This window comes from Scomber scombrus, chromosome 7 (assembly GCF_963691925.1).
Source record: "Scomber scombrus chromosome 7, fScoSco1.1, whole genome shotgun sequence".
Lineage (NCBI taxonomy): Eukaryota > Metazoa > Chordata > Actinopteri > Scombriformes > Scombridae > Scomber > Scomber scombrus.
The window spans coordinates 5,337,889-5,357,004 of NC_084976.1; the positions used below are offsets into that span (position 1 = coordinate 5,337,889).

The following is a 19,116-nucleotide window of genomic DNA, read 5'->3' on the forward strand; positions in this document are numbered from 1 at the left end:
GCATATAAAACTATATTTATTGACTCATTTAAAGACATCATGGTGCATGGATTGTATATATGAAGGATCGGGCATGAACACAGTAGGGCGAGTACATTGAAACCCGGCGATTAGACTGTTCCGCTGCGATGCTTTTCAGCCGCCTCAGAAATAGGATGGTGTAAATGGAAGTTCCTAATGTCATAAATACTAATGAGCGCAGCCTCCTCGGCGAGATCAAGAGCAATAAACACTCGAGCGGAGGAAGCAGAGCAGTTTAACGGCATCCTGGAGGCTTGTTCTATAATGGTGCCTCATGTAATTACACATCCGAAGACACCGGCATGTAATCACAACCTGGGATAACTGTTATTTCACCAGCTCTGATTAGAAAAGTTACAAAAAAATATGACCAATGATACTAAAAAAAAAAAAAAAATCACAACACAACACAACAAGCATTTAAAAGACACATCTAAAGAGTATTATGTACAAACTAAACAATACGCCGTTACCTGGAGATTTATAGTGCCAAACATCTGATAAAGTCATTTGAAAGCTTCCGTAATGAGAGGAGGTAAAAGGAAGGATGGTGGAGGATGCACAGAGGAAGCAAACAGCAGCTAATCCAATAAGACTGCTGTATACTGTAGTGTCTTCTTCCTGTGAGACCACAGCAAGCTGGCTGGATGCTGTGTGCTGACGCGGGTAAAAAACTTCTTTCCTCTCTGGTGGACACGAGTATGAAGAAGTGAAGAGATCATCAAACATCCATCCACACATCTGGGCACTTTCTTAAAGAGTCATTCAGAGTTTGCCGGATGGAGTTTAGACAACGATCCCGACACTCGAACGTGGCCTTCGGTTGACACGTTAGAGTGAGCGATCCCCACCAGCGATCCCCTCTGAGTGTCAGTGTGATGATGATGATGATGATGATGGCTACGCGACCGTCTCTGAAAGAGTGACGCGCAGGGATTCCGCTGAGTTCTCCATAGTCAGGATGAAGGTGTCCTCGTTGGAGTAGTGCTGGATGATGTTGTCGTCCATGTTCACCAGGACCCTGAGGACAGAAAAGACATGAAAGCAGATGAGAGAGACTCCTATTATTTAGTTTTTCATTTCGAGTTTGGCTCTTTACTCACCCTTTCTTGCTTTTTTGGTAGATTTTGACCATCTTGTCACCAGGCATTGAGTATTTCTCTGAGATCTGTCAAACACAGTGTATTTTAAACCAAGCTGAAGCACCCTGAGGTTTGCATTATTTAAACAGGATTGTCTACTACACTATAGATGTCCATCCTGCAGCAGCTAACGCAGCACTTCACTGATACTCACTGCCTCGGTTAAGGCGCTGAGGGTTGGGGAGCGCAGCATCAAGGCATCGAACACTTCGTCGCTCTCCTTCCTCACATACAGCAGAACTGATGATCCAGATGTTAGAGACAAGAAAAGAAATGAGTACAGATCTACAGTAAGTGCAAATGTTTGATGAAAGGAATGATGAGAGATAAAGTGATGTCATTACAAACCTTTTCTTTCCTGGTCCACTTTAGGCTTCTTGGGCTGAGGAGGACAAACGGCTTCCTCAGCAGCACATGACATCCTCTTCATCAGAACACTCCTGATAGACACACAGACACCATTTAAACCACCCTAAAATAATTCAATATCTACATATGAGCTTTTACCACATGCAGTGGTGGGATAAGTATTTAAATACTTTATTCAAGTAAAAGTTGAACCTCTGTAGTCTAAAAATACTACAATACAAATATGTTAAGTAAAAATGTAAGTAAAAGTACAGCAAATGCATTTAAAGTACCAAAATTAAAGTACTCATTATGCAAAGTGGCTTCTTTCACAGTATTATATTATATTCTATTATATTTTTGTATCACTAACAAACATGTGTTAATTTTATGTTTTAGTTTAACAATGTGGAGCCAGTTTTAGATACTGAGGGTAGATTACTACTAATAATCATGCATTATTTTATTTTAAAGGGAATATTCTTTTCTGTTCCCTTAGATGTGATATAAAAAGGAGTGGAGTCATCCTGATCTATTTAACCATCACATACACAGAGTATTATTTCAGCATTGAGGGATCATCAATCATAAAGCACTGAGAGGACTTGTTACACATGTGCACGTGGCGCACTGAGCTGCAGCACACGAGAGTTTGGAGATAAAATAACAGCATGACGCTCACCCGTCCCTGTCCACCTCCTCTGTGTTGAAAGCAAACACCTGCCAATGGAGAGCAGACAACATGAGACATAGTTAAAGACTGGATCCCACCACAGTCATCAGCTCAGCAAGTGTGTATCTCCTGCCTGTGTATGTGTGTGTGTGTGTGTGTGTGTGTGTGTGTGTGTGTGTGTGTGTGTGTGTGTGTGTGTGTGTGTGTGTGTGTGTGTGTGTGTGTGTGTGTGTGTGTGTGTGTGTGTGTGTGTGGCCCCTCACCTGGCCCGCTCTCTGCAGGTTTCCAAAGTGCACGTCAGGAATGAAGAGGACAGGCTGGGAGTCCAGGTCCGTCATGGTCTTGAACAGCCTGCTGTCATCCTTCTTCGTGGGAGAGGTCGGCCCTGAGCTGCCATGTTTCCCTAATCAGGAGAGAGAGTGTGAACTCAGCATCTGTTGCCAGGCAACCGCACCAGATTTGATTTGAAGTTTTGATTACACTTTGTTTGCTTCTTCAGTCTTGTGCTTATGTTTTCTGTACTCTCTGTACTGAAACCTGCTGTTTATCTTGTATTACTGTTCATGTTTTACTTAATATGGTATCAAAAAAAGATGTGCAGCTGTTGATTAAAATTAGTTCATATCTTCACCTTTCATCCTCTTCCTGAGCTGCTTCTTCTCCTCATCACGAAGCTTCCTCTCAGCACCCTGCAAAACACACAGTCATGTTGAGCAGATAGGAATATACAAAATGCCCATAGATGGAAAAAAAACATCATCTAAGTGGAAATCAGATCAGCTATATGTCTGAGCCAGCGGGCCGCCATCACCTTGTCGCAGAAGACCTTGATCTGAGCGTAGGCCCTGTGGATGGGCCTGCTGCTGCAGCTGTTGTAGCTGTAGGTGTCGATCTGGATCATCAGCGGCATCCCCTTCACGCCTTTCTGAGAGGAGAAGTCTGTGCTCAGACAGTTCACAGAGATAAAGACCTGAGAAAGAAAAGTAAGACAGAAGACACATTTGGGTGTTTAGTGAGTTGAAACTGGCAGCAGCGTGGTCACTAAACAGTTATCACACGGTATGTTTTACAGTCTTTAACTTCACACGTTTCAAAGAGGAATAAGGACAATTGTTAACCAAATATGCAAGTTTGTAAAGAGACATTAAATCATATAGATCACTCAGTGGTTCCCAACCTGTGGTTCAGGACCCACAAAGGGACCTGGAGATGATCTACAAAAAGCAAGAAAACTCATTCTTGCTACAGAAGTCTGAGCTCAGACAAATTTATGTTCATATTTTAATTTTGTTTTTGTTGCTTTTACAAGATAATTTTACATCTTCAGGCCTCTTAACATATTTATATAAAACAATAAGAATGAAGACAGATGTTTCTACGTTGGACGCACCAAAAAGACGACTTGAAAGACGCAGTGAGTGAAAAAACCCTTTTTATAAATAACTTATTGATGGGATTGCATCATCCTGATTTATATCATTTGAATAGTTAAAGCTGCTCTGCGTTTTAGCCACTGCATTCAAACTTTTAATCCCAATAAAGTATTTAAGTCCAGTAAAGTACAAGTAAAGCTTCGTTTAAAGGGCTCACAGTCCTGACTGGTTTGGAATCACCGGCTTACGCAGTGATAATGGGTGAGAAACTATGGCTGTGTCTGTGAGTAATCATTCAACCCACTTAATAACTACATCAATGATCTCAGTCGTTTCTAAAGACGCTTTGTGAGGAGATGAATCAGTGCGTTCGTCCTGTCAGGACAAGTTCTCAGGTCAAACAGGGATCTAATGCAGGGTTCTCCCCTCACACTAACAAGGAAATGAGTCCTTTTAATTCACTCTATTAAATCAATAACTATAAACCTTAAACTATTAATAAAAAGGAAACACGGTCTGTGTATTTTAGCTATAAGAACCCATCATTTTCCTGTCATCAGCTCAGTTAGTTTTACAGCCAGCCACATCTTTGTTCTCCAAGTGAATCTCGACCTGACTCATGAACTGTGCGCTGATGAGTGAGAAAGTGAGACGGTCGGAGGACGGAGGGGTCGTGAGTCACAGCAGCAGAGGCAGCAGAAGTTCACAGGCCAGAAGCAAAACACTTCAGTTTCAGTTATGCTGACAAATCAACTTCCAATCTGTGAGAACTAAGTTGCGAAATATACCGATTTAGGAGAAAGTTGGATTTCCTTTCTTTTTCTTAGAAGTGTGTGACCTTAGTCCAAAATCTTTTTCCTGGAAATAAATAAAGTAGCACAACAGAGCCGCTCATGGGAGAAAAAACAGACTTAACCTCTCACCTAAATCTTAACACAAGCCTGCAGCCTACTCCTATTTTAAACCATGACATGTAATAACAGCACTACGTGACACTACCTTGACACATCTCATTACGGGAGGGAACATATTCCCATGATTGGTGACCATGGGAATGTTTAATGCCAAAGCATCTAAACCAACATAATAAAACTCCTCATGGATTTTCCAGTCTAACAGGACTGACAGGCTGAGCAACAGGTCGGCAGAGACGGATAACGGTAAAGATTCCTCGCAGTGGCTTAAAAGCTATTTTCCCAGTACGCGGCGGCAGCAGCATCGTGTCTGAACCTGCAGAGGTGAGGGCTGATTTCTGGAAAGGCCAGAGGCACAAATGAGCCTCCTACACACCTCCACAAATTCACACCTCCACAGACCCAAGCCATTTAAATTTCTCCAGGAGGACAGAACACACTACTGCTAGTATCTATGTGTGTGTGTGTGTGTGTGTGTGTGTGTAGGAGGCCTGTTTTGCTTGCACGAATTACATGTGTGAGCATTCAAATAGCCTTCCTGAAAAGCGAAAAGTTCACGAGGGCACAGTTAAAGTGGCTGTACAGTACACAGCCATCCGCTTAACATGGAACAAATAAACAAACATGAAAACAGAGTCATGCAGCAGGAAGGAGCTCATCTCACATTTCACAATCCATTACAATGAGGAGGATGATGATGATGATGATTGTGTTGCCTGGCAACAGCAGACCCATGCCAAAACAAACAACAACAAAAATAAACCCAAACTAATAATTTGCTCCAGAAATATATGTTTCGTGTGTCAGCTCATCAGAGCCTGATTGGACATCCAATTATGCTTGGAGAATACATTTCTAAGTGACACACACACACACACACACACACGCAGAGAGAGAAAGAGAGAGAGAAAAAATGATAGCAGAGATATGTCAACCATCACATTAAGGTGTTTTTTCTCAGCCTCTCCCACATTATTTCCTAACTGTACTGGTTAGTGTGTAGCAACAATGCTGATAATCATCAAGTTTGTATAATGGAGCACAAACACACTGACACACAAAAACCACCCTGCTCCATACTCATGTTTAACAAGCATGCAATACACTGGAAATATGTGTTTGACCCCTTGTGTTACTTTTTTTTTATTTTAAGCATGAAAATCAGCTAATGAATCCTTTACTTAGTAAGTACTTCTCAGAATTCATGTAGAACAGTGTGTAACGTCTTCTGGAGGAGCCGTGTCAAGTCTGAGAACATACCCCCCCCCCCTCCCTGATGAAGTCAAGGTGACATCATCAAGTTTACTTTGGTTCGTGCCCAAACGGATGGAAAGCCATCTGAATGAACAGGTGCGTTCATTTGGAAAGATGTGGACGTTAACCATGAAGGAAAAAGATGCCATTGATGATGCATGATGGGAAACGTAGGATCCAGTGTTTTACAGCTTAAAGTCAAAAATTCAGGATGGATCTGGATCAGATCCAAACAGACAATTATTACTGAGTACAGACAATCTATGCCTGCTGATGAGATCATAAATAATAGAGCTGCAATGATTAGTCGGTTGGTTTCTAACTATTAAATTAATTGCTATTTTTATAATTGATTCTCGTAAATTTTCCAATTCTTTTTAATTCCAGCTTCTCAAATGTGAATATTTTCTCATTTCTTTAGTCTTTATGACAGTAAACTGAATATCTTTTTGTGTGTAGCCAAAACAAGACATTTGTAGACGTCCCCTTAAGCTCTGGGAAACAGTGAATCCAATTTTTCACCATTTTCTGACATTTTCTGGACTAAAAAAAACGTAGCAATTAATCGAAAAAATAACCAACAGATAAGCTGATAATGAAAGTAATCGTTAGTTGCAGCTCTATATCATATGATCTCTTATCAATGATTGTGGAAGATACGATCCTTCCTGAAAAATCTTATCAGACAGAAACCATCTAGATTATATCATGTAAGAACAAGACTGTGCAGGTGACCCTATTTATTTTTTTCTTTATGTGAAATTCAAATGAAAACTGCACATACAGGTACATTACAATGGTAAGGTGCAGAGTAAGTAAACACAGCTTGATGCAATATCACCACCTGAACACTCTAAACAATTACAGCATAGTAAAGGTATGTGCCGAACAAGAAATATTTATCCACCGACTCACAAAGCTGCAATTACCTCACATTCAATCAGCCTGTTTGTGGAGCTCTCATTAAACTCTAGCCAAATGGGAGCCGCAGCCCCGATCTCCCAGGCCCAAAACAGCTTGAGGGTGAGCTTATACTGTGTGTGTGTGTGTGGGTGTTTGAATGAATACGCATTGTTTGCCGTTAGTCTTTATCCAACTGACCACCTTTAACAAAGCCGAAATCCGAGCAGCTCCTTTCAGGATTTTTTGCCCTGCATGTTTGCGACCTCAAATAATGACACAAAGCAAGGGACGCTCTCTCTGTCACTGAGGACAAAGAGGTTGGATGGGTGTAGAGAGGGGTCTGGTGTATATGCTCTGACAGCTATTCTGAAACATAGTCTGCAGAACAAGCTAAAGAGACAGTTAAAGAGCCCTAAAAAACAGCATAATCTCCCTTTTTTTTTTTTTTTTTTTACCTTTGCTTCTTCACTGACATCCCATGTGAAAGAGACAGCGTTGTAGGCAATTTCCTCCACGTTACCGATCGTGGTGAAGCTCTCCTTGTAGTCGGCTGCGTGCAAAAGTGAAGATCAGAGAGAAGTGTTACGGTCGGCGTTAGAGGTGTCAGAACTGATTCTAACATTTCAAGCCATTTTGCAAAATTGTGACATAAGCAATAATACAATACGACAAAGTTGAAAAAAATTCAGTTGGCCCAGTGGTTTTAAACCTAGTGGTCAAGCCAAGATGATGCTGAGTGGTCAGAAGATGATGATGATGATGATGATGATGGGGCACTGTGGACATTTCTCTTCTTCTGTTCTTCTCTGTGAAATATTGGATCATTTTACCTCAACTAATGTGGGCCTCAACTAGTTATTTTAATGAAATATCTGGGAGAATGCTTTTGAGGTTTTCATGTGTTTTTATATGAAATCCTAATCTGAGAAGTAACCACAGCTTTTAAATGAATGCAGTAGAATTCACGATACTTCCCCTTGAAATGTAGTGGAGTGGAAATGTTCAATTAAAGCTCAAACTGTACTAAAATACTGCTTTTGAGTAAACATGCTTATTTCCACCCCAGCTGAGCTGCTGTGATATTGATCTATCTTTATCTTTAAACCAACTCAGACTTATCTGTTTACACTGTTCCAAATGTATCTGTGGCTGAGGGGGGTTTTTTTTGTTCACCTGACGAGACACATCTGCCAACAAATGAATATGTAAATGCGTAAAGATTCCCACAGGGGCCCTGGATACTGCCCAAAACACTCATTTGCTCACGTACAGTAGTAGTTTCCACTCGCACACAAACTTTGAAATTTCACCATAGTATTGGCATGAACTTGCCACAGACAAAACCAGCACAGTGTCTGACATCTCTGCTTCATTCCATTGCATCTTCGAGCACAGGTTGAGGCCTGTCTCTGTGCTGATCGTACAGGATATGGCCTGAGTCCAAGCCCCCACCTATTTCTCCTGTTAACGTCTATGCAAATGGAGACCCACTGGCTGTCTCTACTCAGTGCTCCTGTGCGAATTGAAGATTGACAGTTATTCAAATGGCGGTGGGGTTTTGCCTCGGGGTATGTGAAGGGATTCTCCTGGAGGTTCTTGCAGGTCTGCCACCTGCTCCCTTTTTACCTGTGTGGTTTTGTGGAGCTAAGGCGTCACATTATCTGTATCTAAGGGTGATATTTGATACTGAAGTGACTTCGCCATTTTTGTATCTGATTCTATTCCCCATCTGTTCTCTTTTTAAACCTCATCAAGCACTGGATGAGACCAACAGGCCTGTCAGTGAGGAAGATAATAATCATCTTACCAATATCCAGGACTCTTTGTTTGGCGGTGTGCTGGTGGGAGTGCCAGTATTTCCAATTTTTCAGCTGCTCGTCTCTGCACTTATCTTCTCCAAAGACAACCATGATGACACTCTGTGGTTGAAACAGAGGTGTGTTACCATCACAGCAAAACAGTACAAGATTTTAGTCGTCAAAAATATGTATTCAACATCTTCTGAAACGCACACCACCCCACAATAAGATTAAAACCCTCAACCTCTACCTCTTCCGTTACCTCTCTATTTTACTATCTCCCCTCCCTCACCTGTACAATACTGTCCCGCTGTAGTTCAGAGCCTTCCATGGTGCACTGCTCACTATTGGATTTGCTCCCATCAGGCCCATGTGACGACTTCGGTCCACTCACCCTCACTTTGCCTCGGGTCTGACGCAGGGATGATCTGAAGCCGATTTCCGACAGGGTCAGGGCGTAGAATTGGCCCCGGTTCAAATACGCCATCGGTCCCTGTCCTTGTTGTGGCCGCAGCGACATGCTGGCATCCAGACAGTACTGGAAACTATCACTGTAACAACATGAGTATGTGTGGTAACGTCTGGCAATTAGTGGTTCTTATGACACTCTAAAATTATTTGTTGATCAGAGGTGATATTCTATACTTTCCTTATTGGCAACAAATCCCATGAAACTAAAAAAAAACAGTAGTGTGTGTATTCAAAGCCTGAGGTGTTTTATATATTTGAGCAAAAGAGTTCCATTGTTGTCCATAAAACATTAAACACACACCAATGAGCCACATCGTTGCACTGGATGACATGTTCCTTCGTTACAATTAATTTAGACACTGAAATACTCACTAAAAAGCACCAAATGTGTCTTAATCCGCAGCAGGAAATAGTCCCTAACAAATGCACTGATTCCTCCTGTTTAAAGAACTTTTGCTTAAAAACAACAGTGCCCAGCTGTTATAGGAAATTAATGAGGCCTATTTTAAATAAACTAAGGGTATATGCTTTTATTTGTTAGCCGTATTTTTAAACATTTTACATCCTCAGTAGGAATCAATGACCCTGTGGTTGACAGGAGTATTGTATTGAGAGATGCAGTGTTGTTTTTTCCGTCTTTCGATGGGATTTGTTGACAATAACACAAATATAGAATACTACCAGCAATATCCTGTAAGACCTAATGAACACGTATTCATCAGAGCACCGTGTAGACAAGAAGTATTTAACATAAAACCAGTGTGACTCCTTTATTTGCTGAGTCTGAGTTTGCTTTTCTTTGAGTTTGAACTTACACTGGCAGGTTGTAGTGCGATTCATCGACTCCTGAGGAAGGACTTCTACTTCTGTGATACATCTGTAAAAGAAGATCGTGTGTGTTTTAAAAAATTAGAACCAATGGAGAAAATGCTCCACAAGGGCAGTGTTAGCCTCAAGGTTCGAAAAATGAGCTTGTGACCATGAGTTCAATCCCTGGACTGGCAGAATAAAACTGGGTGGGGACGGTGAAAAACAAGTGTTTGTCCCTCCCTTAAGCATGGCAGTTAACCCCAACTGTGGCCAGAAGATCAGACTGTGGTGAAACTGTGTGAATGTGATCCGTGAGTTTCTGTTTAAAGAGAGGCTTAACTCCTAGAGAAACTATTCTGAATAAATAAATAAATAAACTTTCTCACCTCTTCTTCCACAGCATCCTCGTAAATGCTGTCTGGAGAGCTTCTCTGTTCATCTTTCAAATACCCAGCGAGGGACAAATCATAGCGGCTCTGTTCATAAACCATCCTTATCTGCTCTCTGGATTCTTGTCGATGGGAACCTCCAGAACAGGACAGCGGCATGGGCGTATGGCCTTCTGTCTTAACCAGAGCAAGAGCTGCTGCTGGTGCTCCACCTTTACTCTCTCCTCTGTACCTGGAGCCCTGGTGCTCTGTAGTAGATGAGTTGTTTAAGGAGAGGTTGACAGGCATGGATCTGAGGGTGTGAAGATGGTGATCCAGCATCTCCAAGCTTCTGCAGTTATCAGGTCCGAGAGCAGAGGGTTCTGTGATTTTAACCCCGCTGGGGACACATCTCTTCTCTTTGGGAACCTGATCAAGTTGAAGCGAACACCAAAAATTAGACCCACAATGAAGCACGACATATTATGTAATAATTGTCTTATGATTTCGGCTGCAATGACAGGCACACCTTGTAGTAGTCGTATAGCAGCCCCAGAGCTGCTGCACTGTCATCATCTCCATTGATGCTCATCATGGCTTTAGTGGCAGCGGTCAGTGGGTTCTCCAGGTAGTTCCTCCAAGCCTCATCCTCGCTGCTAAACACTCTGCGGGAGGACACAGGCACTTCGTTCGGTACCACCACCACCAGCCGTTTACTGAGGAGACATCAGGGCGACAGGTTGAAAGACACCAAGTCGTGTTGTGACTGGAAAATCAATATGTCATTAAAGGAAGTCGTGTCTGCCAAGTGGAGTTCGCCCCAGGCTGTTTCTCACCAAACTTCACGGGAATTGCCCGCTTTGTGTGACATGTGTTTATGTAAGTGCACATCTGACGGATTACTGTTGATTTATCACATATTAAAAAAACAGGAAAGTGCACTAATTAATTTCTAAAGATGTCAAGCCGGTGATTCAGGATCAAAATTAAGAGTCTTTTTTTTTAAATGTCATTTTTGAAGCATCATTCAGGGAAGCTGGTTAAAAGACACACTGTCTATGAGATCTTAATAATTTTGTGTCATGCATTGTGTCATTTTTAATATGAGTTAAGTCAAATATTTTGCAGTAATTAGGAGTAAATATAAACATTCTAACATTTAGCAGCATCTCCATAAATTACAGTAAAATTCTCCAAATGAAAAACAATAATGACAATACCATAACAGTCATTTTGGCTTTTTCTGCAATGCCTGTCATGCATTATATCTGCTGCTGAATACTACTACATACATGAGTGTCATACAGATGATAAGAATAAACTATGGAAATTTGTTCTTTTTCAACTAAGTAAACGTTTTGTGGCCAATGAAAGAAGAAATAAATTAAATATATCTTAAATATCTGAATTGCTTATAAAAAACATTTTAATGGCATGAACAGAAGTTATAACCATTCACATTGTTAATATTCTCTTACCTGTCTAGGTCCATGCTGCCTCCAGGACTCTTGAGAAACTGGACTTTCTTGTTAGTGCAGGTGACTTTGAGATAGAGAGAGACTAAATAAAAGCTAGGCCCGCAAAAGGCTATTTAACATATCTGTCAAAACAGCCAATGAAATCATCTGTAATCTTGCATACTAAAATATATTCCAATGTCCTTGTTGTCAGGTTAAAATGGGATCCTGCTACTGACGATTGACACACTGCTGCATTTCTTGCACTAGTCAGGGTTTGTATCCTATTTGGAGAAGCTGGCAAGTTTAGAGATGCGTGTTCCAGCACCTGAAGAAGTAGGGTAAACAAGGAAGCGAGAGTTGCATTGCTGATTGGATAGGTGTTTCTTCACAGGTGGTACAATCGTTTCCCCATTGGTCAATCAAGATGAGGGAGAAAGTTGGGGTGGGGGTAACCTGAAATGAGGCATACACGGTTTCTCTTGACGCTAGTATTATTTCCTCCACCCTAACAATCAATACTACTTTACACTATTGAATTTGAAGTTTGACTCTACATCAAAAAATAAAGTGACATTTTTCTAGGCGTATATTGTATATGTTTAGTTTGTACAGCCTACTATGTCAGGGACCATATCTTTATGAATCATGATTGTATTGTATATGTGTTAATATGTAAAAATGAGGAACGTTATAGTTGCTCTGAGTAACCTTGGCCTTATAGGTGTCTGTACCGTGACACCTTGTGGCAGGCATTCAATCTTGCACCGAACAGACAGCAAATGTTATTCATAATGGGCTTCACACATGTGCCTAAATCCAATAGAGGCGGGTCATTTAAAAAAACATGCTTTATGAATAAAATATGCTATATGTTCACACACTTTTGGTATGTTCGTATTTGAGTTTTGAGTTTTTATTTCTCTAAAATGGAAGTGGTGCTGCCTTGACGTGCTGCAAGACACTTTCACACCTCCGTCAATTTCGTTGAAACTTAAAGCGTGTTTATGAACGCTTTTCCGCTTTACTGACGGCACTTGAAGGCAGCATTCTTTACGGTTAGGGCATGCGCACTAGTGCAGTAAGAAAAACCCAACAGAAGCGGCGGAACATCCGGAGGATCTTATTTCGTCTATCTTCAGTTACTAATACAGTCATTTTTCACTGGTAAGACATTTACCAAACTATTATCCTGACTCTTTATTCATAATATCTTTAACAGAATCCATATTGTGTGTGTGTTATCATCCATGCTATTCCTAGCTATCGTTAGCAAACCGGCTAACACTAGGCTAGCCTTGCTTAATGAGTGGTTGTTGAATTTAACACCTGGTTGTACTTATGTTATACATTTATTACAATGTGTGAGTTTGTGTTGTGGTGCCCACCCTATCTTCCACATCGACCGCTTGAAACTGTCGCTTTTAAACTAAACTCTCTGTGACCGGCTAAAGTTGGCTAGCGTTACCGTTGCTAACATTGTTAAAGCCGGGTGAGAGCGATGCAAGGCGGGGACTGACCTCAAGTCGCCCACCGTTACTTTATATGTACACCGTTACTACCCTCCATCACACACAGTTATGATAAGTGTGGTTTTCTTGATTGACAGCAGTATTGATAGAAAAAAGAAGTCCCTGCCCCATCACTACCATTCAATATCACAGTTCATTCAACCATAGCACTGACCCAAATCTATACTGTGTGTAATAACTTTGAATATCTGCAGTCTGATTTTCTTTGGGGAAATTTCCAAGTTAATTGCCTTATCCCTGTGACCCAAAAAGTGGCAATTAACCTAGTTCTTAAAGTTGGACTTTTCCCAGCCACTGCTGTCTTGCAAATACTGAACCATATTGATCTTATAAGATTCATCAATCCATTGTAAATTATACTGCTTTGCATTCCCAGTTAGTGTGAATTTGAGTCCCTTAGTGATTTACATTTCTCTTTCACTTGTCAGAAATCAATTGTTTCCAAGCCAGGTTTAAAGTCTTTTTATAAGTTCATGGCCCATCATCGCCTACTTCGTGGTGTCGTGCTGATCAAACTTCTGTATCTTTTTTTTTTAGGTCTAGCATCAGATATGGCCCGTGGGCACCAGAAGATCCAGTCCCAGCAGAAGAATGCCAAAAAGCAGGCAGACATTAAGAAGGCAAAAGGCCATGACCAGAAGGCAGCGGCTAAGGCTGCTTTAGTATATACATGCGCTGTGTGTCGGGTAGGTGCTCAGGCAAATACAGGACTTATGAGCTCATTATTATTTAACAATTAAAGGTGGAAAGATTAATTCAGTAGATTGAGAGGCGTTTAAAGACAGTGCATGCCTTCCACCACAGATGATTTTGTTCAAGTGTGATTAAGATAGATCTTCACTCACATTTAATATCAGTCCTGCATTGAGTAGTTACTGGCTACACTGCCCATGTGCATGATAGTATACTAGTGATCCAACTATTGTCAATAACTGCACTAAGTTATCAATTCATTTAGTGCTCAATTTAGCCCAAGCTTCACAGATGTAGGATTCATCACAGGGCTGTTACACTGGGTTGTTACAGATGTTCCTAACGATTATGTATTGATAGCTGGCATATTCTTACCAAGCTAACAGAACTCAGAACTATTGCAGCCACTTTTTCACATTAATGTGATTAAGTTGTAAAGATTTAAGTCTCATTAGTTGTATAAAAGCCCTCGTGCATGGATAGACCATAGCTCATCCACAAATCCTCTCTGTTTCATCTTTGGGGAACTGTCACCAAATCTTAAATTCTTTTAGATGCTATGAAATAGTTGAAAAGTTAACAGAAAGTTAGATGAAGAAGATCTGACTTCTCAAAACTATCTGGTGGTCACTCTTATTTGTGTTGATGTTAAAAAATGGGCAGAACTTGAAGTGCTCTGCAAACGCTTCTCTCCATAGTCCTATTTCAACCATTTTAATTGTTATTGTTCAATTGTTAAATTTAAAGTTTCACAAATTGTCCGTCCTTAGTTTTAGTAGAGGCAGGGACACTCTTCATCTCCATACTTTTGATAATGTTTATCACAGCTGTTTTTTGTATTAACAGTCACTAGGACAAATTACCTCCTGTGTTACCTGTAAATGCAATATATAATCTCTGGTCCCAATAATTACCTCTGCAGTATATTACCCCTTCTGGTCATTATGACCAGCTTCTCACCTCAACTCTGTATCTAACTGCTCTGTAAAAGTATATTCAAGTTGACGTGTCAAACATAGTGGACAATACATCTTATGACAAGTTGAGCTAACTTGTGATAGAGCAGATACTGACCTTTTATGGCATTGTTTGGTCAAAGTGATATCATTTTATGAGGATATAAATTTCCATGCCTCGAAACCAAGTTAATTAATAACATTTTTATTAATATACATTTCCTATACTGCTCTGTAAATGTCCATCATTGTGTTAATTTTCTCTCTTTCCTCTCTTTACTCTTTGTCAGACACAAATGCCCGACCCCAAGACCTTCAAGCAACACTTTGAAAGCAAACATCCAAAGTCTCCGATGCCTCCAGAGTTGGTTGATGTGGAGGCTTAACCGCTTCACCTCTTTTTCACTAAGACAGTTGGGGCTGATTCAGGACAGGTTTCTACATTTTGCAATGTTTCAGATAAGTACAACTTCAACTATGCCTCATGCTGCTTAATTTAGATATAGATGATATGGGTGACTTAAGCAGGGATGGTACTTACCCACCTGCCCATGGTGGGGTTTTTTTCCCAGATTAAATTTGTGCAAAGTTTCCTCGCTTGCTACAGTTTGATCCGGGGTCAGTACTGATGTTACACACACACACACACACACAGCCGCCAGCTACCTTTTTCTTGGCATGTGCCAAAAATGCAATACTCCTCTTATCTGGTCATTTCAAAATGTTCATGCTCACAACACCAGCTTTGTCCACGGGCTGTACCGCCATTACACCATCTCAGGGCTCCCACTGTTTCCACTTTTCAATTTAGACGTAGAAAACTTGAATTGGCACAACCTCAGCTGAACAAAGTCGCAATACTGAAATGATGTTCATAAGTCATCTCTATCCAAATCCAGCGTACTGTGAAAACCACTAGGGATTTTTTTTAAATGACGCATCAGGATCGGAGTCATAAATAAAGTTAATTCAGACTGACTTTTTAAATTCATAATGAGCTTGAAAAGACTTATTCAGAACCACTAATAATATTTTCTATTGAATTAATTTAAATTAATTTCCACTCTGCACTGATTTTCAGTTTTCCTCATCTAATGTCTAAATTGATAAGTGTGTAATTTTTGTTAATATGAAGAGTATATGAAACACAGTGTGTTACACAGATACTGAAACTGTGCGTTACATTCTCTCCAAACTTTCCTGTGTACTGTAGAGGTGTAAAAGTTGACCAGAGAGGGCACTGCAAGTCCACTCATAGCGAACCCTCTCCTGACACAATATCTTTGAGCAGTGTGATAACAATTAAAACATTCATGTAATCTTGGATCCTGTTAAGAGTGCTCTGTTCAGTGAATTAGGATGGAGATAAAAGTTTGCACTAATGCTCTACCCCTCCCCCAGTTTGTTGTAATGAGTAAGCGCACCGCTGTAATATTTGGTAATGATTTTGTTTGTCACTGTTGTATTCTCAACTGTTTTAACTGTTCAAAAAAACCTGTCTCATTGTCATCTGGACAACAAAATGATCCCAGTTACAGTCCAGCACTCTTTACTATTATCCCGTCATGATGGTGCAAAAGTACTTTGATTCTTACCTGCATTAAAAGTCTGATCTACATTACACTGTAAGGTATCTTGTTTTTTGTTGTCTTGTTTTTTCTATTCTTTTCATAGCATGCTAACAGAGATTTAATTTATAGAAAGGAACTATTTTCAATACATTTTGTGGGTCTACTGGTCATTAACCACTGACATCGTATCACTGTGCTAAAAGTCTGGACTGACAACCAGCCATGTTTTTACTTTTGTATTGATCATATCTTTGTCCACACAATGTAATGTAAAGCCTTTTAATAAATAAGGTGTTACTTTTAGATTTACCGACATGAAGTTGTGTGTGTTGTTTTTTTAAACTAGATTTTTAAACAGGACTTGGATCATGTAGAATGTTTTTTCCTCTGTGTATGTGTGTTTGTGTTATGACCTACAGTTAGTTTATTAGAATAATGCTGAGTCCTATATGCTGTAGTTAATGTCCAACTATCATAGCCACTACACATTTACACACCATTTATAAACCAGCCTATAAATGTAGAAATGAACTGGAATCAATCATCCTCACCACTTCATATTAAGCTACACCTACAAATTTAATATAACTAATAATCTGAGTTTTATGAGCATGTCAGTTTACACCTTGATGAGAGTCCAAGACCTCTCCAACAGCTGCATATCCACTCAGCTGATAATAAAACTGAGTCTATATTTATAAGCTAGAAATGTAGCAGAAAGGTAATAATGAATCACTATTTATATTAGTTGTTTACTCACGCACTTGACCTATTATTGCCTTCACACCATGCTGATTGCTTTAAAAGATTTGTTTGTCCGGACATTGATTATACTGTAAAAAGTCATTAAGGTGGGTAATCTGACATGTTACAGGCAGAATGCTTCTTAGAGAATTCACACTCTTTCTATTCCCTCTTAATAGTGTTTAATTTTCCTGTTTGCCAGGATCCACGGCTGTAGTAAGAGGTGAGTAAATGCACATGCTCATTGGTGATGTAAGCATACGTAATACTCTCCAGGTGGCAATTTACTCACATGTACGTGTGTTTAGTTTCCCTGAGTTCTCCTACTCTTGCATGTAATCCCAAACATGTAGAAATTAAAAGGGATTTCCATTCACTCTGGGATTACTTCCTATCAGATTTGGGTCAAACCAAACCACTTTTTTTTTTGTTCAAATGCAGAATTAGCTTTTGTTTTAATTTGAATAGATGGATTAGATTTGCCACATAGTGCCCAAAACATGATTATGCAGCTTGTTATACAAACCCTGCCAAAGTGGTGTTAATGCAGAATGAGAAGCCTGTACGCTGTAAAATCTGCGCCCCGCTTCACGCTCTTTCTCTGTGCCTAAACACACACACACATACAAACACACATGCTCTGATAAAGAAGCCTGAAGCTCATCTTGTGACTGTGGTATTGTAAACAGTGGGGTCAGCCTGTTTAACCGATGTGCTTCTAGGATGACAGGTTTTACGAACAGGCCTGTACAATGGCGTTTTTCACCCTGAAGACAAATACCACTCGCTCACACCCCCTACTCCAGCCATGTAACACCTGGAACAAGATGAAGGCTTGCAAAAGACTAGATGTTATGCAACAGGGGCTTTATGTGTGTATGTGTGTGTGTGTGGATTCTATTTTTTTGTTTGTCCCCATTTATACAGAAGTCACAATAACTGAAATGACAACTAATATTAGGGAGAAAAAAAGAAATGAAAACATCTCTAATAACCAGAAATAAATGTACACAATACATACAAATGCACATGTGCACCTATACAAGCACATATAGTAATACCCATATATTGTATGTCAGAAAAAAAGATGTAATATGTACACACAGTGCCATTAGAATAACTGATTATTTTGTTTAGTTGTGTCGAACAGCAATGTGAGATGTCATTGTCTCTATTACAGATATCATAATCATGGCTACACTTCCATACAGTTCATATTCTCTAATCCACAAAAAACTTAGTATGTTTCATACAGACTCTAGTCGAGGCTAGTATCTTGGTTAGTCAACTAAATGATAATTGTACAGGTTTTTTTATATAGTCATTTGTCATTTGTATTGTTTTTTATGTTCTTAATGGGTAAGTTATCACACCAACCAAATTTATATCATGTGTACTGTGCTATTTGTTACATTCAAACATCTTTTTTTCTCACTGTGTAAAAAATACTGTAGTATAAATTGACATGTGTGCATGATGAAATGTATAAAACGCCTCAATCTTACTGGATACAAAATGATATTATGATCATATGATATTACACACATTCTGTAGTACATTCACCATCAAAATTTACAAAGGAATTCATAATCAAGACCGAGGAATAAGTTACAAAAGAGGCAGACGTGTTTTGATTTGTTCCCCCCCCCCTTACTGCCAATATCCATGTTTTTCTTTCTGTGGAAGTCCATGAAAGTTTATCTTTCATCTATTTCTTACAAATTTTTCATAAAGTTGGAGGAAGCATAAAAGACAGATAAAAAAATAAATTTAAAAAAAGGTAAGAATTGAAGCATCAAAGTCTGAAACACCCTGAAATATAGTACCTAGTGTGGCTCCAAAAACACTTCATCCTACATTTCCCATAAGGCATTTCAAAAGTGTCTTTCATTAGAGCCTCCTTCCTGAGTTAACACCCATATCTTCCAGACTCCACACCTCCACTTTTTACCGCGTGCTTTAGGCTGTGTGAAACCCAAACTGAGATAGCTCTCCCCAGCTCAGGGTTAAATTCTCTGAATTGTCAAAGCTCCCCCAGGACCACAGAAGACATTACACAACTGTTTTCACTATCTGAGGACTTGCGA

General features: G+C 39.9%; 2 protein-coding genes across 2 annotated transcripts; one reads left to right on the top strand and one right to left on the bottom strand.

Annotated features, from left to right (window-relative positions):
* Positions 1-921: 921 nt before the first annotated feature.
* LOC133983333 (grainyhead-like protein 2 homolog) lies at positions 922-10,686 on the bottom strand. Its single transcript, XM_062422387.1, has 14 exons — positions 10,606-10,686; positions 10,095-10,505; positions 9,714-9,775; positions 8,720-8,978; positions 8,436-8,547; positions 7,084-7,178; positions 2,996-3,154; positions 2,816-2,873; positions 2,448-2,587; positions 2,194-2,231; positions 1,512-1,603; positions 1,318-1,403; positions 1,125-1,189; positions 922-1,042 (listed from the first exon to the last, which is right to left on the bottom strand). The coding sequence occupies exons 1-14, from the start codon at positions 10,669-10,671 to the stop codon at positions 922-924; spliced, it is 1,764 nt and encodes a 587-aa protein (XP_062278371.1). The 5' UTR covers positions 10,672-10,686.
* Positions 10,687-12,624: 1,938 nt separating this feature from the next.
* On the top strand, positions 12,625-16,332 carry LOC133983493 (zinc finger protein 706). Its single transcript, XM_062422585.1, has 3 exons — positions 12,625-12,700; positions 13,603-13,751; positions 15,005-16,332. Exons 2-3 carry the CDS (start codon positions 13,617-13,619, stop codon positions 15,098-15,100), a joined length of 231 nt encoding a protein of 76 aa, XP_062278569.1. The 5' UTR covers positions 12,625-12,700; positions 13,603-13,616; the 3' UTR covers positions 15,101-16,332.
* Positions 16,333-19,116: the final 2,784 nt, after the last annotated feature.

Coding starts and splice junctions, on each gene's coding strand:
- LOC133983493 (XM_062422585.1), top strand. CDS start 13,617: ATGGCCCGTGGGCACCAGAAGATCCAGTCCCAGCAGAAGAATGCCAAA. Junction 13,752..15,004: donor ATACATGCGCTGTGTGTCGG/GTAGGTGCTCAG, acceptor ACTCTTTGTCAG/ACACAAATGCCCGACCCCAA.
- LOC133983333 (XM_062422387.1), bottom strand. CDS start 10,671: ATGATGAGCATCAATGGAGATGATGACAGTGCAGCAGCTCTGGGGCTG. Junction 9,776..10,094: donor AGGATGCTGTGGAAGAAGAG/GTGAGAAAGTTT, acceptor CTTCTTTTACAG/ATGTATCACAGAAGTAGAAG. Junction 1,190..1,317: donor TCAGCGCCTTAACCGAGGCA/GTGAGTATCAGT, acceptor TGTGTTTGACAG/ATCTCAGAGAAATACTCAAT.